This window comes from Microcaecilia unicolor, chromosome 10, assembly GCF_901765095.1.
Source record: "Microcaecilia unicolor chromosome 10, aMicUni1.1, whole genome shotgun sequence".
Taxonomy (NCBI): domain Eukaryota; kingdom Metazoa; phylum Chordata; class Amphibia; order Gymnophiona; family Siphonopidae; genus Microcaecilia; species Microcaecilia unicolor.
The window spans coordinates 41,110,186-41,137,561 of record NC_044040.1 but is presented as its reverse complement, the minus strand read 5'-3'; the positions used below and the strand labels follow the sequence as shown (position 1 = coordinate 41,137,561).

Below are 27,376 nucleotides of genomic sequence, written 5' to 3'. Positions count from 1 at the left end.
GGCCCTGGGCCAACTGGCCGAAACAGTGCGCTCCCCAGCCCAGAACACTAGCATCTGTTATCACCAGTACCCAGGCCAGGCCCTTGAGCGGCATCCACCAGCCACCAGCACAGACTGCCCCGCACTGCCCTGGACAAGGGGAGAAGAACCCGAAGGTCATCCAACATTGGAGATCAGCGAGACAGCAAGGACCTCTGTAGAGGACCCATGTGAGCCCTCGCCCACAGCACTACCTCGATGGTCGCTGCCATGAAGCCGAGGACCTGAACAATACTCCACACAGACGGGGGGGAGGTGGCTACAACCCAGCAGGGCCCGCACTTGAGCTTGAAGCTTCAGCATCCGGGATTGAGGCAGGAATACCTTGCCTATCAGCGTATTGAAGTGTACACCCAGATACTCCAGAGATTGGGTGGGCTGAAGTCGACTCTCTGTCATGTTGACCACCCAGCTAAGATGCTGTAACAGGGACACCACCCAATCTGTGACCCATAAACTTTCCTTGTGAGACTTGTCCCGATCAACCAATCATCCAGGTAGGGGTGCACCAGCATCCGCTCCTTTCAGAGATGGGCCACCACCACCACTATTACCTTGGTGAAAGTTCTGGGTGGACGTGATGTGGACCCACCTCTGATAAAAAACACTGCAAGCGGCCCCATATGGGGGCAACCAGACAGTGGGCTTGCAAATCTTCACTGCGCAGCACGGGGAGCTCCTGCCCTGAGAGCTCTGTCCTGGCATCCCCGAATGGTCTGAAAGGACCGAGACCTAGTCCAGCTCCAGCCTCTAGAGGCATTCGAGAAAGGCAAAAACCGGGATCGCCGAACATTCCGGGACCACCCTCCAGGAGGCACTGCAGGAAGCCAAGTGAGCCCAAAGCTCCAGCAAACACGGGACCATGGACTCACCCAAGTCTTTGACTAACTTCTCGAGATCCTCCCCGAACAGAGAGGTACCCCAAAAAGGCAACTGGCTGAGGCGGACCTTGGATGCCACATCCATCACCCACTGATGGAGCCACAAAAAGCAAAGTTCTGTCACGGAGACAGCCAAGTTCTTGGCCGAGGCTCTAACCAGATCATAAAGGACCACAGACCAAAAAAGCCATGTCCGTCTCCAAATTGGCCAACTCCTCACCTGAAGTATCCGGGAGGTTCTCGAAAACAAACCCTCGCAACATAACTGCAACAAACAGTGGCTTTCAGGACCAAGGCCAACACCTCAAAGGAGAGCTTAAGAAGTACCTCCAAGAACTGATCCTGCGGATCCTTAAGAGCTGATCTGCCTTCCAAAGGAATGCAGTCTTCTCCAACGCATCCACCTTAGGAACCCAGAAAAATCCCTGAACCTCTACAGGTAAACGATACAACCGAGCCATAGCCCACACCATGCATAGCGGATCATCTGGCTGCTGCCACTGTGCCTCCACAAGCTCCTTGTGGTCCTCGTTATATGGAAAAACCTTGGGAGATTGATGGGTGCCCATGAGGACTGGATTTCCTTGCAGGGAACCACAGGTTGTTAGTCCTGCATTCCCAGATGGTGAAGGACCTGGGAAGTCAACCAGGGGAGCTCCTGCCATCGGAAAAGATGGACCACAGAAGGATCCTCCACCATAAGTAGCTCCGAGTCCTCCTCCAGGACTCCTCAAGCCCACTCATCCTCCTCAACAAGCTCCTCCTCCAACAGTGGAGGGCCCGAGGTGTCCTCCACCATATCCTGAGAAAGCTTGGAGGGGCTATTTAGCGCCCAAAAGCAAAGGGCCATCTTTGTCAGGCACAGGACTAACACCATTGTTCTTAAGACAGTACAACTGGTGCAAAAGTAATACAAACTGGGGAGAAAAGGGGGATGGGCCCCCCCCCCCCCCTGAACCGAGTAGGGAACTCAGCACCAACCAACTACCACCTTTCAACAGGAGATCCTGAGATTGAACTGGGAGGTCAAGCACCTCCTGCTGAGAATGCTCCGAACCCCCTATCTCTCCCCAGGTTGCTGCCCCACAGACACCTAGGAAACCGTCGGACCAGAGTCATCCCAGTGTGAAGGCTCTCCAGGCAAAGCCTCTTCACAGGCTCGGCACAGGCCAGATGCCAGCATGAGCACATGGCACGCCTTTTTAATGGAACCCGCCATCCAGAGAAAAGGCGGGAAACAGGCCACACGCGTCCATCTCACAGCATACCCATACTGCCCACATCTGGAGCAGGATCGTACCTTGGAGACCAGCAAGAGGTTAAGGAAAACCGCCAAAGCTCCTGCTCTCTGACCTGTCTCAATGCTTTTGGTTTTTGTTTTTTTTGTCAAAGCAGGTCACGCGGAACCTCTGGGTCCCCACAGAGCTGCCTGAAGGAACCCCTCTTTGAGGCCGGGAGAGAGGTCTGATGCGGACCCAGAAACAAAGGTCGGGCAAGGAGGAGGACCAGTAAAGGTGGAGGGGCCAGAGGCTGTAGAGCAGCAGAAAACCCAGCAGCAAAATTGTTTGCTTTATATCTGTGAATAAGATATTCGCCTCAGGTTATTCTTTTCTTTCTCTCTCAAATGTTTTCCCGCCTGAGCCTGTAGCTCTTCAGTTTTGTTTTGTTTTTCTACAAAAACAAGCCTCATCTGTTGTTCCTGAAAAGTACTCCCCTTTTGTTTTTCAATCTCAAACAAGCTAAAAAATAATCAAGAGCCCACAGCACCTACCTACCAACTGCTGAGAAGACTGAGAAATACTGAGAGATACACGGCTTCACAGCATCATGCATCCACTGCTCAGTTTGTCTCAGTCTCCCCATCTGCTGGTAGAAGAACATATACCCACTCGTAGGGCATGGTCTGGAGCTGACTCTAAAGAAATAGGAACTACACAAAACACAGAAAGACATCACAAAACAAATATGATCGGATTTGATATTAGCTTTGAAGTAAGTATACATAGGAAATCAAATACGTTAGCATTTAACTTTAAAAAAGGAGACTATGATAAAATGAGAAGAACGGCGAAAAAAACTTAGAGGAGTGGCTGCGAGGGTCAAAAATTTACATCGGGGGGGGGGGGGGAGGAACGCCATGACATCATCCAGTATGGAAGCTTAGAGTTTACTCTCCCACCAGATTTTTCTAAACCCACTGCAAAAAAAAGGATATTATTCTTAGCAATGCACCCTAAGCTAAAAGCCATAGGTGCTCAATATGGCCTCTTATATCCTGCAACAATGAAGATAATAAATACTATACTGATCCTGCTGACCTTCAAAAATTTATTGATAAAGACTCTCTGACTAGTATGTGATATTTGGATCTCTTTAATATGCTGATGTTCCAATAGATATATACGTATTGTTGCTATATACAGTATTATAGTTTCGTATGCTGGCTTAAACTCTTTTTTTTTTGTCTATACTGGGCACATGTGCCCTATAAGCGATTTTTGTCTCTTTTTTATATGGAGCTTATGTTTTATTTTTGTTAAGATTATTATTTTCTTTTTGCTCCATTCATTGCTTTTATATTTTGAGGTTTTTACACCTAATAAATATCTAAAATCTCTCTTCATGCATGCACGTGTTACTTCGATCAGCTGGATGCAAATCTTACCAGTGACAAAGCTACATATATTATCCCTTAACATTAAAGGGATCTCTAATCCCATTAAACGGAAAAAACTCCTACTTTATCTGAGAAAGAAAAATTTGGACATTTGCTTTCTTCAAGAAACTCATTTAGATGCACGGGAAGGTCTCAAACTTCTAAACAATTGGTTTGATCAAATAGTCAAAAAATGGTGTTATTACTCTCATAAGAAAATCTTTGCCTTTTCAACTAATCTCCCATATCCATGATAATGAAGGCAGATGGTCTCGGCTACAAGGTTCCTTAGAAGACAAGCCTCTGACATTAATTAATGTCTATGCTCCAAATACAGATGATCCTCATTTCTTTCATAAAATCAACATATCCGGGTCAACTGCTCTTAATCATCACACTATAATTGGAGGAGACTAACTTCCCCATTGATCCTTATTTAGAACGTTCTTCAAATTGCAGGCCTGCCAAACTCAAAGCTCGTAACTCACTAAATGTCCTTATGCAGTCCAATAGGTGGTCTGATTTGTGGAGGCTCCTTTATCCTACAGCCAGAGAGTACTCTTTTTTTCTCTGCTCCTCATCAAACGTATTCAAGAATTGACTATGTTTTGGGCACTAATGACCTCATTCCTATGCTGTCTGCTGCACAGATACATGAAATACCAGTTTCTGATCACGCAGCAATTTCAACATTCTTGAAGCATATCTCCCAGAAAGCTACTGAATTTTTTGCTAACAAAGACTCTATCCAGCTTATAATCGAACGAGAATAACGCCCAAGTTCCGACCTAAATCGGGAGATGGGCGTTCTTCTCACAAAAACAAATAAAGCGGTATAATCGAAAGCCGAACTTTGGACGCTTTCAACTGCACTCCGTCGCGGATGCGGACAAAGTTGACGGGGGCGTATCGAAGGCGTGTCGAAGGCGGAACTGGGGCGTGGTTATCGGGCGAACAGAGATGGGCGCCCTTCGCCGATAATGGAACAGTTTTGAGCTAGAATTTAGGACACTTTTCCTGGACCCTGTTTTTTGACGAATAAGGCCCCCAAAAGTGCCCTAAATGACCAGATGACCCCCAGAGGGAGTCGGGGATGACCTCCCCTGACTCCCCCAGTGGTCACTAACCCCCTCCCACCACAACAAATGATGTTTCACAACTTTTTACTTTCACCCTCAAATGTCATACCCTCCTCCCAAGCAGCAGTATGCAGGTCCCTGGAGCAGTTGTTAGGGGGTGCAGTGGACGTCAGGCAGGTGGACCCAGGCCCATCCCCCCCCCTACCTGTTACAATTGTGCTGCTTAATGCTACTAGTCGTCCAACCCCCCCAAACCCACTGTACCCACATGTAGGTGCCCCCCTTCACCTCTTAGGGCTATAGTAATGATGTAGACGTGGGCAGTGGGTTTTGAGGGGGATTTGGGGGGCTCAACACCCAAGGGAAGGGTGCTATGCACCTGGGAGCTCTTTTACCTTTTATTTGGTTTTTGTAAAAGTGCCCCCTAGGGTGCCCGGTTGGTGTCCTGGCATGTGAGGGGGACCAGTGCACTATGAATCCTGGCCCCTCCCACGAACAAATGCCTTGGATTTATTCGTTTTTGAGCTGGGCGATTTCATATTCCATTATCGCTGAAAAGCAAAAACGCCCAGCTCACACCTTGACGAATAAAACATGGGCGTCTTTTTCTTTTAAAAAATACGATCCGCCCCGCCCCTTCACGGACCCGTTCTCGGAGATAAACGCCCATGGAGATAGGCGTTTCTGTTCCATTATGCCCCTCCTTGTCATCATAAATAACAGTATGGGAAGCGTTCAAGTCTTGGCTGAGAGGTGAAATAATTAATTACGTATCTCATCTTCGCAAAGCTAGTAATGCTAAACTCGTTAAACTTGAGCAGCTAGGCTTATATTTGGAAAAACGCGCTTTGACAGCGCCAAACCACTCAGAGAAAAACTACACTGGCTTCCAATTAAAGAACGTATCGCTTTCAAAATCTGCACGACAGTTCATAAAATTATTTACAGCGAGGCACCGGGATACATGACAGACCTCATCGACCTGCCAACCAGAAACACTATAAAATCAGCACAATCATACCTAAATCTCCACTACCCAAGCAAGGACTCAAATACAAATCCACTTATGCATCCAGCTTTTCCTACTTAAGCGCACAACTATGGAACTCACTACCAAAAGCAGTAAAAACTACGCTCAACCACCTAAATTTCTGGAAAGCATTAAAAACAGATCTGTTCAGAAAAGCATACCCCACCGACCCAACATAGAAAACCTGGATACCTACGATATAACGAAACCAAAGACCGTAATGGACATATCCTAACTCTTCCTCTCCCTTTCTAAGTTCCCCAAAATTGTACTTACCATACATGTACCTCATTCTACCACAAGATCACCTAGTAATTGTTCATACCTTGTATTTGTTCATACCGGAATCGGCTAACGCCGTTTACGGTACTATGTAAGCCACATTGAGCCTGCAAATAGGTGGGAAAATGTGGGATACAAATGTACCAAATAAAACAAATAAATAAAATAAAAATTGAGAAAGAAATACGCCTGCTTGATATGACTTTATACACATCATCATCAAAGTCTACACTTCAGAATCTCAAATCTCTCAGAATGCAATACAATTCACTTTTATCAAGCATCTCCAATATTATCACTTTTAAGTAAAGTGCTACATACATGGAATCTAATAAAGCTGGTAAACTACTCACATCTTATCTCAAAGGCAAAAGAATAAAGCAACGTATAAATGTTATAATATCGCCAACAGGTGCTACTTTGACTTCTTTGCCTCAAATACTTGAAGCTTTTGAAACATTCTATACGTCATTGTAGTCTTCAGAATACATCGCTCATGATACTGAAATATCTAAATTTCTTACATCTTTAAATCTTCCTCGCCTCTCTGAGCACTAGATACGTCAGCTTAATCAACCATTTCCCATGATGAGATCGTCTCTACAAATCAAAAAACTATCTTCTGCAAAAGCACCAGGTCCGGATGGTCTTCCAGTGGAATTTTATAAATCATTCTCCACTTCATTTTCAACTCACTTGCTGACCTACTATCAAACTTTATTGGACTCCTCATCCCCAGGTCATTTTTTGGATGCAAATATTGTAGTACTGCCAAAACCTAATAGAGACAGTACTCTTGAACAAAATTACAGGCCAATATCATTACTAAATACTGATTATAAAATATATACAAAGTTATTATGCTGTAGAATGGAAAACATTATTCAATCACTTATACACAGAGATCAAGCTGGTTTTGTAAAGCTCAGATATGGTGCTGAAAACACTAGATTACTTTGTCATCTCATCCATTTAGCTTGGTCTAAAGACTGTCCTATACTATCTGTCTCCCTAGATGCTGAAAAAGACTTTGACCGAGTGGAATGGAAGTATTTGTTTAATGTACTTGGACATTTTGGTTTTCCTGACAATTTCCTACATATGTTGCATTTACTGTATTCATTACCATCTGCTTGAATTCCAGCTAATGGTGACCTCTCCACTCCATTCTTATTGCATAAAGGAACCAAACAAGGTTGCCCTATATCTCCTATATTGTTTAATCTGGCTTTAGAATCCCTTTTGGCAGCCACTTGAAGATCCAATGATATTACTGGAATCCATATGGGTCAGGATGAGGTTAAACTTTCAGCATATGCTGATGATATAATGTTATACTTCACTAGTCCACAGGCATCTATGAAGGCACTTATTCAGCTAATTTCCCAATTTTCAAGGCTGTGAGGATATAAAATCAACTGGGATAAAACTGAGCTAATGCCTCTAAATGATGCCTATCATTTTTTTTTATTACATTTGTACCCCGTGCTTTCCCACTCATGGTAGGCTCAATGCGGCAGCGGGCAATGGAGGGTTAAGTGACTTGCCCAGAGTCACAAGGAGCTGCCTGTGCCGGGAATCGAACTCAGTTCCTCAGGACCAAAGTCCACCACCCTACCCCCTTAAATGGGTAGTCTCTTCTATCAAATATCTAGGCGTTTCTTTGATAGGGACCTCCCTACCACTATTAAACTCAACTCTGAGATTATAGCTAAAGTTGAAAGTTTCCTTTCATCTTGGCCTCCGCTCAATTTATCATGGTGGGGTAGGCTTGACACTATTAAGATGATGATAGTACCTAAAAACATAGTAACATAGTAGATGACGGCAGAAAAAGACCTGCATGGTCCATCCAGACTGCCCAACAAGACAAACATATGTGTAAACCTTACCTTGATTTGTACCTGCCTTATTCAGGGCACAGACCGTACAAGTCTGCGCAGCAGTACTTCCCGCCTCCCAACCACCAGTCCTGCCTCCCATCACCGGCTCCGGCACAGACCGTATAAGTCTGCCCTCCACTATCCTTGCCTCCCAACCACCAACCCCTCTTCCCCCCACCTGCTCCGCATATATTTATTATATATATATTACATATATTTTAAGCATGATTCCTCTCATCTTTTCTAGCTCTTTTTATACAAAGTTAGAAAAACTGCTCTCTAATTTTTTATGGGATATTAGGACACCCAGAATTTCTTTAGGTAAGCCAAATCTTCCTAAATTGCAGGGTGGGTAAAAGGTTTCCTGATCTCTTAACATACCATAAAGCCTTCATTATTTGTCAGGGCTTCTAGTGGATCTCTCCTCTCACTACTACCTCTTTACCTAGGTGGTTAATTTTTGAACAATTTATTATAGATCTGCTGGTATACTCTCATTTAATTGGCATGCACCTTCCTAAAAGCATTGCTTTGAATCCCATCATTAACACTACTCATAAATTAATATCCTCTTTTGATAAGCAGATGATTGTATCCTGGGACAGCACCACATGTATACCTATATGGAATAATCCCAAATTTGTAATTAATAAAAAGCAAATCTCTTGGTCACAATGGCAACGCATAGGTATATGGGATCTCAATGATTTAATTGACGTAAATAATCACACTTGGAAATCATTCTCAGTTATGAAAGCTGAATCCCCTTTGTTAGATACTCACTTTTATCAATAGTTACAGCTTAATAAAATGTTGAGGAACAGTAAATTACAAATACAAAAGCTGTCCCATACTACTGAAATTATTAATATTTCCAAGCAATTTCAACTCTCTGGACATGTTGCATCTCATATATACAAATTCATATTAAATAACTTTCCTACTAAATGTGTGGGCTTACGCAAATGATGGGAATTCAGTAATCTATCACTGACAAATCTTGGGAGCAAGTATGGAGTTCTTTATTTAAATGCTCCAGATCCTCCTCAATAATACAATCTCTATATTTCTTCACTCATAGATCCATATGGACACCTCTCAAGTCACATATGATTAACTCTTCTATTTCCCACTTATGTTGGTCTTGTCAATCCCAACAAGGTACTCTTAAGCATATTACATTTGAATGTACATGTATTCAAACGTTTTGGAAGGACATATGATTCGATCTATTAGTATTCCATCTTTCTGGTCCAATAGTATATAAATATGTGATACTTAAAGATCAATGTTTTAGACCCATTTTAAAGACCAATGAATGTTTGCTTGTTAATACCATGTTCACTCTAGCTTTGAAAGTTGTCTTCACACACTGGGAAGCTTTGCACCAAGCTACTTATCAAAAATGATGGAATTTACTGTTTCAAACCTATAAATATGAAACATATTTTGCTAAAAAATCATCTTGATATGCTTTGTATAAAGAAAAATGGGCTCCACTGATAACCTATTTTGATGATGTGAAGTGAGAGGTGTATATTGTACTTTTTCTTTTTTTCTTCATGTATATTATTGCTAGTCATTACCATCTTTGTCACATGCATGAATTTTATACTGGTTACATACTTTAAGGTGTCCTTTTTTATTTATTTTATTTTAACTCAATTTAAATATCATATTGTAGTACAACTGTTGTTATTAATGCTTTCTCTTTATTACAAAATCAATAAAAATATTAAGACTAAAAAAAATTTACATCAGGCGTGGATGCTGTTCAAAAACACCATCGTGGAAGCCCAGGAAAAATATATTCCGCGTATTAAAAAAGGAGGACGGAAGACCAAACGACAGCCAGTGTGGTTAAAAAGTGAGGTGAAGGAAGCTATTAGAGCTAAAAGAAAATCCTTCAGAAAATGGAAGAAGGAACCAACTGAAAATAATAAGAAACAGCATAAGGAATGTCAAGTCAAATGCAAAGCGCTGATAAGGAAGGCTAAGAGAGACTTTGAAAAAAAGATTGCGTTGGAGGCAAGAACACATAGTAAAAAACTTTTTTAGGTATATTAAAAGCAGGAAGCTGGCAAAAGAATCAGTTGGACCGCTAGATGACTGAGTAAAAGGGACGATCAGGGAAGACAAAGCCGTAGCAGAGAGAAGACTAAATGAATTCTTTGCTTCGGTCTTCACCGAGGAAGATTTGGGTGGGATACCGGTGCCGGAAATGGTATTCGAATCTGACGAGTCGGAGAAACTTAATGAATTCTCTGTAAACCTGGAGGATGTAATGGGGCAGTTCTACAAACTGAAGAGTAGCAAATCTCCTGGGCCGGATGGTATTCATCCCAGAGTACTGATAGAACTGAAAACTGAACTTGTGGAGCTATTGCTAGTAGTATGTAATTTATCCTTAAAATCAAGCGTGGTACCGGAAGATTAGAGGGTGGCCAATGTAACGCCGATATTTAAAAAAAGGTTCCAGAATGTTAAGTAGTAGTAGGAGTTCCGGGAAATTATAGACTGGTGAGTCTGATGTCGGTGTCAGGCAAAATGGTAGAGAATATTATTAAGAACAAAATTACAGAGCATATTCAAAAGCATGGACTAATGAGACAAAGTCAACATGGATTTAGTGAAGGAAAATCTTGCCTCACCAATCTACTACATTTCTTTGAAGTGGTGAATAAACATGTGGATAAAGGTGAGCCGGTTGATATTGTGTATCTGGATTTTCAGAAGGCGTTTGACAAAGTACCTCATGAAAGACTCCAGAGGAAATTGGAGAGTCATGGGATAGGAGGTAGTGTTCTATTGTGGATTAAAAACTGGTTAAAAGATAGAAAACAGAGAGAAGGGTTAAATGGTCAGTATTCTCAATTGAGAAGGGTAGTTAGTGGGGTTCCCCAAGGGTCTGTGCTGGGACCGCTGCTTTTTAACATATTTATAAATGACCTAGAGATGGGAGTAAATAGTGAGGTAATTAAATTTGCTGATGACACAAAGTTATTCAAAGTCGTTAAATCGCGAGAGGATTGTGAACAATTACAAGAGGACCATGCGAGACTGGCAGACTGGGCGTCTACATGGCAGATTATGTTTAATGTGAGCAAGTGTAAAGTGATACATGTGGGAAAGAGGAACCCGAATTATAGCTACGTCATACAAGGTTCCACATTAGGAGTCACGGACTAAGAAAGGGATCTAGGTGTCGTTGATGATACGTTGAAACCTTCTGCTCAGTGTGCTGCTGCGGCTAAGAAAGCAAATAGAATGTTAGGTATTATTAGGAAAGGAATGGAAAACAAAAATGAGGATGTTATAATGCCTTTGTATCGCTCCATGGTGTGACCACACCTCAAATATTGTGTTCAATTCTGGTCGCCGCATCTCAAAAAAGATATAGTGGAATTAGAAAAGGTGCAGAGAAGGGCGACGAAAATGATAAAGGGAATGGGACATCTTCCCTATGAGGAAGGGCTATAGCAGCTACGGCTCTTCAGCTTGGAGAAAAGGCAGCTGAGAGGAGATATGATAGAGGTCTATGGAATAATGAGTGGAGTTGAACGGGTAGATGTGAAGTGTCTGTTCATGCTTTCCAAAAATACTAGGACTAGGGGGCATGCGATGAAGCTACAATGCAGTAAATTTAAAACGAATCAGAGAAAAGTTTTCTTCACTCAACGTGTAATTAAACTCTGGAATTCGTTGCCAGAGAATGTGGTAAAGGCGGTTAGTTAGCGGAGTTTAAAAAAGGTTTGGACGGCTTCCTAAAGGAAAAGTTCATAGACCATTATTAAATGGACTTGGGGAAAATCCACTATTTCTGGGATAAGCAGTATAAAATGTTTTGTACTTTTTTGGGATCTTGCCAGGTATTTGTGACGTGGATTGGCCACTGTTGGAAACAGGATGCTTGGTTTGATGGACCTTTGGTCTTTCCCAGTATGGCAATACTTATGTACTAAAGCTAAAATTCAGTAGTAACACAGCTTCACAGGGAATGACAGCAGATAAAGACCCGCATGGTCCATCCAGTCTGTCCAACATAAGATGGCCGGAGCCACAACCGCCATTCTGCAAGGCCCCAGTCATCCATGCTTAAACATTGGTCATCAAGTCTCCACAATGCCAACCATATAGGCAGCCAAACATGATGGAGTTTTGGTTATAACCACATATCATCCCAAATTATTGCTGACAGTATTCAACTACTAGCCAAGATGTCTTGTCCTCCCCCTGAGCTGCACAACACCCTCACTCACAGCACGTGACAATAAAATGATCTACAACACTGGGGTTGCCGAACTTCACACCTGTGTTTTGCCATTTGCAGAACACAGACCGTAGAAGTCTGTCAGGCATCTGCCTTAGTTCCCTCACCATGGATTCATAGTAACATAGTAGATGATGGCAGAAAAAGACCTGCACGGTCCATCCAGTCTGCCCAACAAGATAAACTCATATGTACTACTTTTTGTGTATACCCTACCTTGATTTGTACCTGTCCTCTTCAGGGCACAGACCGTACAAGTCTGCCCAGCACTATCCCTGCCTCCCAACCACCAGCCCCACCTCCCACCACCAGCTCTGGTATAGACCATATAAGTCTGCCCAGCACTATCCCCGCCTCCCAACCACCAGCCCCGCCTCCCACCACCAGCTCTGGTACAGACCATATAAGTCTGCCCAGCATTATTCCCGCCTCCCAACCACCAGCCCCGCCTCCCACCACCGGCTCTGCCACCCAATCTTGGCTAAGCTCCTGAGGATCCATTCCTTCAGCGAATCTTCTTTCAGTCTTAAAGAAGATTAGCCAAATCTTAAATAAAAAAACTCGGGAGGCTCCCCTAGATACTTAACCAAGATGTGCGATCAGTATTTATTTAAAGTACCATGAGAGCAATTCTTTTGCTCTTGTGCATAATGGGTTTAACACAATGCACTACCTGAGGGTCCAAATGGACAAAACCATTAGCAGCCCAGTAAAGCAGCCACTTATGTAGCTGCACAGGGCTTAGTAAAGTTTTTTCTGAGGGTTTCCTGAGTCACTTATTATGATGCTTTATTAACTGGCACACAAGTGTTTTAATTTGTTTGTTTACACAGAATCTTTTAGAATTTGTTGGTTGACTTGTTGGTTTTATGCTGGGATTTTGTTGTTTTGGTCTTTATCTGCTGTCATTTACAAGTTTACTATTTAATGATTAGGAAAGACAGTATAAAGTATCTTTGAAAAATACTCGTTTTAAAACTTATCAAGAAATCTTTTCCTTGTTCTGAGACGAGACTATGGAACATGTTGCCAGCAGAGTTAAGATGTATACCTTCTTATTTTTTTTCTTTAAGAAAGTCCTAAAGACTTATTTGTTACCTGTTTATTTTAAATTGATTTTTTAAATTTTTAATCTTTTCAGATGTTATTTCTTGATATGTAAACCACTGTGAATCCTTTTTTGGAAACAGGCAGTATTTAAGAGTCCAGTAGAATAAAATAGAATATGGCAAGCTCCATTTTATATGAATCATCTTACTTCTGCCTATACATAACAGTATGTGTTTTCAGAATCAATTAAAATTGTGTTTTCTAAATCCAAAAGGAGTAAGGTACCAAAAAGGTATTTATGCTTACTTTCTCAAACCAAGCAGCTAAAGGAATATTTTACTGAGGGAGCTGAAACTAATAACAAATTATATGTTATTCTGTAGACAACTGAAAAAATTTCTAATTATGATGATTTAATAATATTACGGTAACTCCTAGCAATGCTTAATCTTTTAAGAACTGTGAAAAGTAACTTTGGAACATAAGAAATTCTACTGTATTTTGTATTATATTGTACAGGTCAAATCTGACACTAGTTTATTTGCAACTTGTGTCCTGACTGTACTCTAAATAATTTTTAAGTGTAAGATATTCTCATTTTCAATATTTATCTATTTAGGTCTATACTCAGCACACCAAATAACTGTCTCCATGATTTTAAGATATCTACTGTGCTTGTCACCATTACAATTTCTACATTGTGTCTGGGCTGGAACCAGAAATGTGCTTTCCCACTGCTATGATTGTGGCTTTGCATTTAATGCTGTAACAATGGAGGTTAATCTATATTTTAGCCTCCGAATGTCCATTACACTGCATGAGCAATGTCACACATTAGTTGCAGTGCTACAGTACATACTGAAGTTAAAATTCTTCTACTGTAATATTTCTTTAGATAACTTACCAAGATCAGTATTAGGGCCAGCAAGAAGTTGCTTAAATTTGTCCATTCTGAATACCTCTCTTTCTGTTAATACAGAAGTGCCACAGGTGTACTGGTCTGCTGGAATCACTGATTGATGTGGAACAGACTGTTGTCTCTGAAAAGATGCCTTTCTAGTTCCACTATCTATAGTAGCAGGGACAAAAAGTACAATTATAATTAGACATTTTATATTCCTTTTCACCTAAGATTAGCATGAGTTCTCCGTTTTCATTTGCAAACTCTTGAATGTCAAAACTATCTGCAAAATGTTTAACAACAGGCTGGGCGTAGCCAGCCCTGCATTCTAGAGGGGGTGCCGAGGGATGGACTGGGGAGGGGGGGGACAATGCATTCCTCTCTCCCCCCCTCTGCGGGTACCCAAGGCATACCTTTGCTGGCAGGGATGTCGAGCCCTGCAAGCCAAATAAATGGACTGCCACCTGTCCCCACTGCTTGTTTCTGTCTCTGAGCAGCACGCCAAGACTTCTCGCTCATGCTCAGAGCATGGTCCCTGTGACTCACCCCATTCTTCTGTCTATGCTCGCCCTCCCTTCCCCTCCCCCAGCACACTCTTCTCTTCCCACCTGCCTGACACTTTGTGAAGTAAAATAAAACTCTCCAAACGGACATGTAAGATCATACCATACCAGCGGAATCCTTTACCTCAGTTGCAGGTAGAGAGCATGACTCTCATCTGATACAAAATAGGGAACCACAAAAAACATGCAGACAAAAACTAAAAGCAGAGATGCAGGATTCTGCATTTCATGCAACACCAGACAAACAGAAAGAAATACACGTTCTCCAGTATAGTACAAAATAAAGCCGACAGATGTAAATTAAATCACTAAACTGAAAATAAAATGATTGAAGTAGACTAGTCTGCTTAACAAAGCACAATTGTTTTTTAAATTTCAAAATACTCAAAAAAGGAATACTTGCTACTGGATGAAAGCAGGCCGGTAATGATAAAATCCATTCCTGCTGATTTAGGTATAGGCGTCAAAACAATTTGGCCCATAGCAGAAGGTATGGAACCCAACTCCAAAATTCTAGTAACAAATAAACCAAACCAGTTTACAGTTCTTAGAGGTGCAGTAGAGAACAAGTTAGCTAGATATCAAGTGTACATCGAAAATGTGGCAGCTTCTGCAAAAATGAGTAAACTTCATCAGCGGTTATTGGGTCAAAAGAGTTCCAGCATTGATCTGCTGTAACAGTAACATTGGAATTAGTAGTACCCTCTAAAACAAAGCTATCCACAGTCCTCTTCCTTGCCAAGGCAGAGTGAATCTGCGCTACCTTATTAGAAAAATAATCAGCCAGCTGCTGAGAAGTAGAGTGTACTATTTGAGTAGAAATATCTGTAATGGGAGAAGATACAAGACTTCCTACTAATTGAAACAGTTTTTTAGTATTCAAACAACCTGTTCTTAATTCCTTAGTGTAGTAAGACCTCCAGGCTTTTGCTGTTTTCAATTTAAAATTCCAAAGTAATTTATTGTTTAAATCTTTACTTTTACAACAGTGTCTTTCTAGACAATGACAAGCTTGTTTAAAATATGTAATTTCAGAGAAACTGTTTTTTGTACTATGACTTTTTTCATTATCAAAGGTGAAGTATTATCTAAAATAGACCCATTAAGTGTCCCAGTGAGATTTCATAGTAACCTGTTTGGAACAATCATACTGGAACATATCAATCCTCCCCCCACCTCCCATTCCGAGCCTGTGTTCAAAGTTCCCAAGTGCCTACTGCAGTCGAATAGGAGCAAATTCCAGTTGCTCCTGCCCTTGCTGGTGATGCCAAGAGGTAGTCTTGCAGTACTACCACTAGGGGTCATGTTTCCTTATATGGGAACTTTCAAGGTAGGCCTGGGGGAGTCTACTGGAGGTTAGGGGGTCTTAATTTAGGGGGGATGTGTGTGGGGAGGTCGGGGTCTCAGGAAGCAGCATGCAACCTCTTTAAGACATGGCATGAGGGTATTGGGCCAGCTTTGTGGCCAGATGCTTCTGGGATATTAAAATAACCCCGGCTTTTTGTTGGGTTTATTTTTATTTCTATAGTGTGGTTTGTGGTTTTCACCGCAAGCTACCTTATAGAATTAACATAGTATTGAGCTGCTTTACATGCATTTGCATGTTTTGCATTTCATTATTTGTATTCCCTGCAATGACTTAAATAGCACTGTGTTAGGGCAGAAAAACCTGCATTAGTGTCCTTTAAGTTGAATTAAGGGGCAAATAATGCAGGTTTATTGACTTAACGCTGTTTGATAACTTCCTCTCCACCCCAAATAGTACAGGGAAATCGGTAATGTCAAAAATCATTTAAACATATCACCTTCAAAAAAAGAAAGTTTTCTGTACTTATCTTAAATTAACTGTAAAAGTTCAGGTTAAGGAAATAGTCTTCTAATGATGTTTTGTAGTCTTCATTAGAAGACTCAAAACTATAGGTACCTATTCTCATATTTAAACTTGTGATGCTGCTGGTGACAGTGTAGAGAGGGAGAGTACAGCGGTGATTGCAAAGGAACAGTCTCTTGTCACTGTGAAGGATGAATCAGTGAGGAAGGCTTCTGGCACCCTTGATTTTTGGTGCTCTAAGCCAGAACCTCATGTTTTAAGCTGGCCCTGCCCTTGTCCTTTGTACAGCTTGCATTCACACTGGCCATTGGTACTATAGAAAAATGTTTGGGCACCATCCACGTTTCCTTCTGTCTTCAGTAATTTGGAAATATGTTAGGCAAAATTGTTGTTATAAATGCTACCAGTCTGTATTTCTTATGTTTCCTTTGTTGTTTAAAAGAGAAGGAATAAGGATGATCAAGAAATCATATGGAAGTTTAGCAACCTTTGTATGTTTAATGTTTTTGTTTTTAGGGTAATGATGATGATGGAAGACATCTTTTAATTTTTATGATAGGTTATGAGAAATAATTTTGTATTAAAGAATCCATTTTTTCTAGGATTTTGTTGTCTTTGGCTCATAATCAAATTCTGTTACAATTTAATTTAAACACAGACATAGCATATGTTTTATATTCTTGTGAAGCTTTTTATTATGTTGTGCATTTTCTAGTTCACATACATGTATGGCAAATACAGTGGTGTGCTGGAGCCGGCTCATGAGAGTTGGTAGTTAGTTTTTTTTTTAATTTTGCGAGCCGGTTGTTGAGCCCGGTCAACTGGGGCAGAAGTGATCCTCCTACGCTCCTGACTGAGGCCCAGATGATCAAAAGCCCTGCGCTGTTCCAAACAGCGCCCTAAAAATAGCGCCGGGACAGCGCAGGGCTTTTCTGCATCGATGATCAAAGATAATGCATGCAAATCTATCATGTTTAAAGTGCGGGAGAATTGTGCAGAGCATGCGCTCAGCACAATCCTCCCGCACTTGTTTGACAGGTCTGGGCTGTCAAAAGCCCAAACCTGTCAAACAGCCTGTTCCGAGGCCCGAACGAGGCCCCCCCGCCCAAACCCCCAGAAAACGTCGTGGCCGCCGCCGGCCAAACCCTCTCCCACCCTCCCACCCAGCGACGGGGTTGGGGGGTGGGGGCTGGAGGTCCGGTGGGTCTCCAGCCCCCGAAACCCCCAGAAATCGTTGCTCCATCGACGGGGGGGGGGGGGGGGCTGGAGGTCCGGTGGGTCTCCAGCCCCCGAAACCCCCAGAAATCGTTGCTCCATCGACGGGGGGGGGGGGGGAGGCTGGAGGTCCGGTGGACCTACAGCCACCCCAAATCCTCCCCCCAGCGTTCTCCTTAAATTCCCTGGTGGTCCGTGGTGTCGTGACACCCCCCTGGCCCCTGCCTCCCTCCTCTTCCAGTCAGTCGACGCCCAAAATGGCAGCGCCCAGCAACGCCCACTGCATCCTGGGAATCGCTCCCTTACATGGTCTGTAGCCCCGCCCAGTGCATCCCAGGATGCAGTGGGCGGTGCTGGGCGACGCCATTTTGGGCGTCGACTGACTGGAAGAGGAGGGAGGCAGGTATGCAGCATCCCTCCTCCAACACAAGGTAGGGGGGCTGGGAGGGGGCTGGGACGGGGCCAGGGGGGTGTCACGACACCACGGACCACCAAGGAATTTAAGGAGAACGCTGGGGGGAGGATTTGGGGTGGGCTGGAGGTCCACCGGACCTCCAGCCCCCCCCCCCCCCCTCGTTAATGGAGCAACGATTTCTGGGGGTTTCGGGGGCTGGAGACCCACCGGACCTCCAGCCCCCCGTTCGCGTTTGCCTTGGGGGGGAAGGGGGACCTGCCAGCATGCAACTGCATGCTGGACAGGGCTCACCATTCCTCCCCAATTATCCGCAAAATCTAACGCCAGCTCGGAGCTGGCGTTGATTTTGCTGCGGCCAGCGACCCAATCTTTGGCGCGCTGGTCGCTGATCATTGGGGATGAATGCGTTAAGCGCCAATTAGCATGCATTTGCAAGCTAATTGCTCTAGAAGGCCTGTTTAGCATGCATTTGCATGCTACTTGTGCTGAGAGCCCTCGAGTGCGCTGTTTCAGGCGCTCGAGGGCTCTGATCATGGGTCGGCTGCAAACTCTGGCGCTAGTATGGCGTTAACAGCCTCTAGCGCCAGAGTTTGCTTTTGATCATGAGGGCATATGTGCAGTCTTCACTCATTGTCTCTTCCATGGGCATAGTTTGGGGGGGGCAAGCAAATGCTGCTGGGACCAGTTGCCCCCTCATCTTCCCCTTCGTCACGTGCCCCAGCATAAATCCATTTCTCTTCTGTCTTCTATCCCTTCTGGCTCCCCCACCTCCCGCAGCTCGGCTCCTCTCCCCCATCTCCCCATTTCAAACCGGAGGCTCCTTCCCGATGCAGTAGTTGAGAGCTCTAGAAAGAAAAAGATAAAGCCAGTACAGAGTCATGTGCTGCAACACTGGCAGTGAGGCTTGCCGGAACCTCGCCCTATGACACACTTCCAGATGCAGTGAGGGAGGTTCCAGCAGAGCCTCGCTGTCAGTGTTGCAGCACACAGCTCTGAAACAGCAGCTTTAACTTTTTCTTTTTAGAGCTCAGAACCGCTGCATCGGGAACAAGCCTCCAGTTTGAAGCAGGGGTGAGGGGAGGATGGATCGCAGGAGGTGGAGGAGCCAGAACAAACAGTGCTGGTTGGGTGGGAGCCTCCTGTTTGAAGCCATGGCGGGGAGGAGGGAAGTTGGGACCACAGGAAGTGAGGGATTGAGAACAGGAGACGGCATGACTTCAAATAGATGAATCCAATTAGGTTGGTCTCCCTTTCCCTGTCCTCCATGCAGCCGTTCACTCAAAACAAAGCAAGCAAACCTATGAGCTGCTCTATCCACGTTGTCGTTCTTTATTGTTGGCAGCATTTTTATTTGATCTCAACTTATATTTTCAAACATGCTGGCTTGTGCAGCATACAGATGTACATAGAGGACACATTGATTTTATCTTAACTTATAAGTACAATTAAAAAAACAAACAAACATTAATTCGGGTTAAAACATGGGAGCATTTAACATTTTTTTTTCCTGTGTCTACATCAAAAGAAACAGTTGCATATGGGAACTTGCTCATTTTGTTCTGTGGAATGCTTCCCAATGCAGATTACAATAACAGTTAAGATAAACCCATCAGGAAATAGGATATCCTCACTTAAATTTCGCCATCTGTATTGTATAGAACAGTGTAGAGAAATTAACACAATACAGAGTTTATAACTGCTGTTTCTACTAGCTACAATAATTTTTTTAAGCTGTTTTACTGATATTCAATTTTTATTTCATGATATTTATATCTACATGTGGGAAGCTTTCAAATAGATTAAAATGCTGTCAAATAAGTAAAAACAAATCTGGTGTCCTCCACCTTTTAAGGCACTGCTTATCCAACTGGAACAGCTTTTGACTTTTTACAGCTGGACCATGCATAGGCAGTCCATTATTTCTAATAATCCTTTGCTATTGTTTTGGGTGAATAAAAATTGTGGCAGTCTCTGCCTACTGCCAGCAAATTCCACCTACTGGCTTCAGCCTATATAATGGGCTAGATAGGCTCATACTGCCTCCTGTTCTAAATGTAACCTCCTTTGGAGGGACACAGCAGAGGGAAAGCCTTGGGATGGCCAGAGGAATGCCTGTTCTAATACCTGCCGGTAACTGCAAAGTTTGAAGAATTCTGACAGAGAGGAAAGAGGGGCCCAAGGGGTGAGAGGAGGAAAGTAGGAAAAGACTAGACCTGTGGGAAAGGGAAGACAGGCTGCACAAATAGGGAAGGGAAAAGAAAAAGGGAGACAGACTGCACATAAATGGAAGGGAAGAGGGAAAAACAAGTTGCACATATATGGAAAGGAAGAGAAATGGGGACGGCTGTACATAAAAGGAAGGGAAGAGGGAAGACAGGTTGCACATAAAGGGACAGGAATAGAGGGGATACAGGCTGCACATAAAGGGAAGAGGGTAGACAGGCTACATATGAAGAGAAGAGAGAAAAGAAAAACAAGATAGATTTGAGAAGGAGGCAGAGAAATCAAAGAAAGCTGACCTTGAAAGACAAGTTCCAGACATAGCGAAGGAGATGAAAAAACAAATTGCAAATGGAAAGGAGGCCCTGGAAATAGAGTTAAGAGCACAGACAAAGGAAAGCAGAGCCAAAGGGATAGCTTTGTTTTAGAGGGTACTACTAATTCCAATGTTACTGTTACAGCAGATCAATGCTGGAACACTTTTGACCAATAACCGCTGATGAAGTTTACTCACTTTTGCAGAAGCTGCCACATTTTCGATGTACACTTGATATCTAGCTAACTAGTTCTCTACTGCACCTCTAAGAACTGTAAACTGGTTTGGTTTATTTGTTACTAGAATTTTGGAGTTGGGTTCCATACCTTCTGCTATGGGCCAAATTGTTTTGACGCCTATACCTAAATCAGCAGGAATGGATTTTATCATTACCGGCCTGCTTTCATCCAGTAGCAAGTACTCCTTTTTTGACTAAAGACCTCTTTCATCAAGCCGTGCTAGCAGCTCCCAGTGCAGTAATGCCAACAAAGTCCATTCACTTTGAATGGGCTCCATCGGCATTGACACGTGGCTTGATAGAAGAGACCCCGTTATGTGGGTCAACAGTTTGCTAAATATTTAAATAGATTCTCCTGTTTGCATCCCTCACAATTTGGATTTAGATCTGAAGATGGTACAGAAACTACTACTGGTATTAGCTTCTGAAATTTAAAAAACAATTGTGCTTTGGTAAGCAGACTAGTCTACTTCAATTTGATATCTCTGCTGCATTCGATACAAGTGATCACGCTTTACTGACTGAAAGATTAAGTGGGATAGGTCTTATGGGTCCAGTTCTGCACTTGTTTGGAGAATTTTTCATTAATCATAGCTATTATGTCTGGGAAAATGGTGTATGTTCTCAATTTTGGTTCCTAGGTCGTGGTGTCCCCCAGGGTTCTCCTCTATGTCCATTGCTTTTTAATCTTTTTATGTCTACTTTAGGTTTTATCACATTGAATGATGAAGAACATCTATTTTCATATGCGGATGATAATATTGATGTTGCTTCCCATTTCTGATAATCTTACTGATGCTTTTAATAGAATATCATCATGTATGGATAAGATACAGAATCGGGCATTGGATAATATGTTGAAATTGAATACCAAAGAAGATGCTAAGATAATCATATCCAATTCTATCTTGTTACCTTCGAGTAAGTCTCACCAGTAGAAGACAAATTGAGAGTTCTTGGAGTTATTTTAGATTCTTCGTTTTCTTTTGAGCCTCAGACAAACCACTTGTGGCAAAAAAAAAAACACACACACACACACACACAAAAAACTATTTTTTACATTAAGACAACATCTTATGTGATTTTATTTTGATGAAACACATTTTGAAATTTGATAGTGTTTCACCTTTTCTTCTTAAACTACATTGGCTCTCCGTACATGATCTTACTTCTTAATTTGTGATTAAATTGCTGACTACTGTCCCGCAGTTTAGACACTCGAGAATTTACAGGATCTATTGTTGCTTTCCCACCTACAGCTAAAGGTGCTCATTTTTAAAGAATATTTAATGCTTCTTTTCCATTCTGTGCAACTTCATTTTGGAACATCTTACCCTTATTAATTAGAACAGATCCAATTATTTGTTATTCTGCAAGAAACTGAAAACTATTTGTAAAACTTCTGTATTGAATGTTTTTTTTGTTTATTGTTTAAATATTCTGTTGTATTTTTAGTTATTGTATATTGTTTGAAATTGTAAACAGCATTGGACACTGTAGGGGCATAAAGCAGTAAATAAGTGCTATATTGGTAATGGTGATTAGGGGGTAGAGGTCTCAGGAGACACAATGCGGCCCATTTAAGATGTAGCCTGATGTTCCTGGGACCTAAGAATAATGATTCTCGTACGGTTGCTCACAAACAGCATTACTCTGATAGAATGGGAGTCAGTAACCTGCGGGGTACTGAGGAACATCAAGTTGGTAACTCTCATGATAAACCGAGATGTGGTTAAGGCGTATCAAGCAGTTCCTCCCGTTCAACCTCTTCCGTACTTTAATCCATTCCCTTGTTTTGAGTCACTTTGACTACTGTAATGGGATTTACACCGGATGCAAAGAGCAAACCCTAAAGAAGCTCCAGACGGCGCAAAACACAGCGGCGAGACTACTATTTGGCAAGTCTCAGTTTGAGGCAGCGAAACCTCTAAGAGAGAAGTTGCACTGGCTACCAATCAAAGAGCGTATTGAATTTAAAGTCTGTGCCCTAACCCACAAGATCATCTATGGGGATGCTCCAGTTTATATGTTCAGCTTAATTAACCTCCCTCCAAGAAACTCCAAGAAGCCGTCCCGTACTTACCTACATCTCCACTATCCTAACTGCAAGAATGTATGGTATAAAATGCTCTTCGCCTCCTCTTTCTGCTTTCTGAGTCCACGATGCTGGAATGCTCTGCCATCCGCATTAAGGGAAACTTCCGACCATGCCCTGTTTAAGAAACTCCTCAAGACTCATCTATGTGATAAAACCTACTCAGTTGTCCTTAACTTCCTGCCGTCCCTCCTGGCTTCCCCTGTTGTTCCCCCCTCCCACCCACCCCCACCCCCGATGTACCTTTCCTTTGCTCCGCCCTTGCATTTGTTTGATGTTCATCCTCTATATATTGTTAGCCACATAGAGCCTGCTCTTTGGGATTAAGTGGAATATAAATGTTCTAAATAAATAAATAAATAACTTCCCTCCTTAATGGGCCTATGAGGCTAAGTTTATGTCAGTAGATATGCAATTTATGCTGCAGGCTTGTCACTTTATTTGATGGTCCTTTGTACTCAAATAATTTAATAAATAAAAAGGATAATTTTTACAAAAGAAGAATTCAGAACATTAAAAACCTGCTACCAATATAGTGTACCTGTAGAACTTGGCAGCTGGCTTTCGCTTGCAGACTTGATCATCTTACTGTCAACATTAATAAATAATGACAGTTCTGGAAACTGAATAGGTTTCTCTTCCTCCTTCAGTTTGTGTTTTTCTTGTAACTTGCTGTGATTCTGAATAACTCTGTTTGCTGTTTCCATCACTACCTCTGTATTTAGGTTCTCAGTTGCTATGGTAAGAAGTTCATCATCATCATCATCCCCTGGATCCCAAGCATCACTTGTATTGTTTTCAAACTCTTGGAAGGTGGTAATTTTCTTTGATTTCACTGGTGTTGTTGGTGCTTTAGGAGCTGTTTTTGCCATGCTGAAATACACATTACACAGATATAAACAGTGCTAATGGTATACTCAAATATAACCAGAGACAATAATGTCTACTTTCATTCTTTTTAAAAATATTGTATGATTAAGGGGCTCATTTTTGAAACAGCAAATCATCCAAAAGTCAGCGCAATGCAGCATTTGGACATGTTATTTACCAAAACATCCAAATCACTATTTTTGAAACACATTTTAAAGACATTTTTCTATGCAGTTCATCTGCAGTGCATCCAAATCAAAAGAGGGTGTGTGCAGGGCGTGTTGGGGCAGGATTTGGGTGTTTCCAAAACTTGGACGTTTTTCTGCCATAATGGAAAAAAAAAACAAAAACGTCCAGGACTACAATTTAGACATTTTGGTCTTGACCTGTTTTTTTTTTATAACAACTAAGTCAAAAAAAGGTACCCTAAATGACCAGATGACCACTGATTGGATTAAGGTATGACCCAATGGCTAAATCTTGTGTGTTTTTCATTTAGCCTTCTTTTTTTTTTTTTGAAACTTGTCCAAAAAAGATAGACGCACTGATCACAATAATGTCCAGCAAATGGCCATTTTCGAAACAAAAAGAGAAGATGTTTTTCTGTTTTCAAAATGGTATAGCTACTGTATTTTTTGATGTTTTCCGCACAACATCCAAACTTGAATTTAGACATCAAACATTCCCCTCAAAATCACTATCAGAAAATATTTTTGTGCTACTGGCAGTTAGTACAAATGCAGAAAATATTTGACAGCCAAAACTTTGAGAACTTTAGTGCACTCTTGTCACTATGTATCATTGTAAACATATAGACATTAGACAACAGATTAAATTTGAGATGTTAAGTGCCTAGGATAAGAAAAACAAAGCTGTATTGGAGCTTCAAGCTCAGGAGGGCCAAAAACTTACAAGAACATATATGTGGTGAAATAACTACAAGGAATATCCATGTAAAAGGAGTTATTGCCAAAAGAAGATTTTTTAAATTTAGCACATTTGAGTAGTGAATTATTAGAAGAATCCAAATATTAACAATGAGAAGCCTTTTAGAAACAGATTCAAGCATTGGGGAAAAAAAGAAGAATAGGGCATTAAAAAAGTGCAGAAAAGCTCTTCAATTCAGTTTTCTTGAACAGTTCTAAAGTTCTAAAATAATAGATCTTTTGCCCAATGATTTAATTTCCTGTTAGTTCAGGAAGGGAAAATATCCATAAAGAGATCATGCAAGCAATGATTTTGACTGCATAATTTATTAGGTAATTTTGTAATGCATTCTGAAGTTTCAGGAAATTAAATCCTTGAGTCAAACAGCATTGACTTTTGCAGACTTTTTTCACACATAAGGCCTCCTGCTGTCTGTAACTTAAACATCGCCCTTTCACTACACAGTAACAAATTCAGGAGCCCTTCCACTGAAGTGCATTAAGCAGTTAACTTATAAATTAGTGGGTGCTGTAAATGCATAAGCTTGGCAACTTATTGTGCTGGCATGAAAGCGTGTGCTAATTTGTATGTTAACTGCACGCTGCATTACAGAGCAGAACCGGTCAGGTTATGGGTGGAGAAGAATCCAAAGAATATAGAAAGCCTAAGAACACAAAGACCCCTCTGGGCCTACTAGACTGCTCAGACTGCACAGGTGCACATCTACCCTTTGCTGGAGACTGAGAAATACTAACTGGCTTGGATATGCACAGGGTAGATATACAAGGGTCAAAGTCAGGTGTTCTCAGTCTCCCTCTGCTGGTAGGTGTGCATATCCCAAGCGTGGTCTGGAGAGTTGCTGAGGAAGTGCATATGCATTAATTGTAAATACTCTTAATGAGTGGTAAAGAACTTTTCTGTGGGGTAACTGAAGGGGATTGAGTATGACCCCAACAGTTACTGCACAGCCTTTTCACTTTTCATGCATTCATTTTTTAGGTTAGTGTGGTAAGTGCAAAATTTCAGTGTCAAAAGTTAGGAAAATAAATGTTGATTTGGGAAAAGACTTTTATATGGAAGGGCAACAAAATGTTATTTTTGTCTATAACTGCAAAAATATTAAAACTCACACTGGTAATAATATAGTTATGTCAGTTGGGATTAAAGTTTATAGTAATATAATAAGGGGCCCTTTTACCAAACTGCAGTAAATAGTAGCTATAGCGCATGCTTACACGGTTCATTCCTGCACCCCGTAGGAGATGTGTGGGACTGTCCCACCAGTCCAGATACTAATGTGTAATAGATGGTCAAAATCCTGGCAGACCAATGCACATAGAAATAAGACAGCCTCCAACACCACCTTCAGCAGGAACTTAGGGTGCATGCAGAGGACTATTCTGGAATCAAAAGAAACAAAAAGCTAGGCATAAAGTCTGAGGGACCTTGTCCACTCCATGTAATAGGCCATTGCTATCTTGTAATCCAAGGTGTGCAAGCTGCTTTCACCAAGATGGGCATGAAGTTGGGGAAAGAATGTTGGTAAGACAAATCAACTGGTTCATACTGAATTCCAACACCACCTTCGGCAGGAACGTAGGGTGCATGCAGAGGACTACTCTGTTGTGATGAAACTTAGTATAAGGTGCATCCACTACTAAGGCCTGAAGCTCCATGACTCTACGAGTTTAAGTAACAGTCACCTAGAAAACGACTTTCCAGGTCAAGTACTTCAGATGGCAGGAATTCAGCATCTCAAAAGAAGCTTTCATCAGCTGGGTGAGAATAACGCTGAGATCCAATGATACTGGTGGAGGGGGGGCTTTGACAAAAGCAAACCTCTCAAGAAGCAAACATCTAAAGGCTGTCTAGAGATAAGCTTACCTTCTACATGTTGATGATAAGCATTAATTGCACTAAGGTGAACCCTTACAGAATTGGTCTTGAGACTAGACTCTAACAAGTATTGAAGGTACTTAAGCAGCGCTTGTGTAAGACAAGTAAGAGAATCTAGGACCCTGCTCTCACACCAGAAAGCAAACCTCCTCCGTTTTTTAAAAGAGTAACACCTCTTAGTAGAATCTTTCCTGGAAGCTAGCAAGACCCAGGAGACATCCTCCGAAAGACCCACGGAAGCGAATTCTAGGCTCTCAACATCCAAGTTGTGAGAGACAGAGACTGGAGATTGGGATGTAGAAGCGACCCCTCGTTCTGAGTGATGAAGGTCGGAAAACACTCCAATCTTCATGGTTCTTCGGAGGATAATTCCAGAAGAGGGAACCAAATCTGTCATGGCCAATACAGCGTGATCAGACTCGTGGTTCCACGGTGTTGCTTGAGATTCAACAAAGTTTTCCCCACTAGAGGTATAGGAGGATACGCATACAGAAAACCTGCCCCCCCAATTGAGGAGGAAGGCATCTGACGCTAGTCTGCTCTGGGCCTGAAGCCTAGAACAGAAATCAGGGACTTTGTGGTTGATCTGAGTGGCGAAAGATCCACCGAGGGGGTGCCCCACGCTCGGAAGATCTTGCAGGCTATGCCCATGTGGAGAAATCACTCATGTGGTTGCATTATCCTGCTCACCCTGTCAGCCAGGGTGTTGTTGGCGCCCG

The 27,376-nt window shown here is 42.2% G+C and overlaps 1 protein-coding gene and 1 long non-coding RNA gene across 2 annotated transcripts in view; one reads left to right on the top strand and one right to left on the bottom strand.

The window, feature by feature from the left end:
* The window catches only part of TBC1D22A (TBC1 domain family member 22A), a 382,275-nt gene that overhangs the window by 310,981 nt on the left and 43,918 nt on the right, over positions 1-27,376 (bottom strand). The window contains exons 3-4 of the mRNA XM_030216168.1: positions 23,506-23,837; positions 14,075-14,239 (exon numbers count right to left, since the gene is read on the bottom strand). Of these exons, the coding sequence (XP_030072028.1) occupies positions 14,075-14,239; positions 23,506-23,837 (497 nt within the window). The remainder of the gene's footprint in view (positions 1-14,074; positions 14,240-23,505; positions 23,838-27,376) is intronic.
* On the top strand, positions 1,788-19,760 carry LOC115478666. Its single transcript, XR_003943560.1, has 3 exons — positions 1,788-1,798; positions 2,765-2,767; positions 19,584-19,760. It is a non-coding gene; the product is annotated as an uncharacterized LOC115478666 (long non-coding RNA).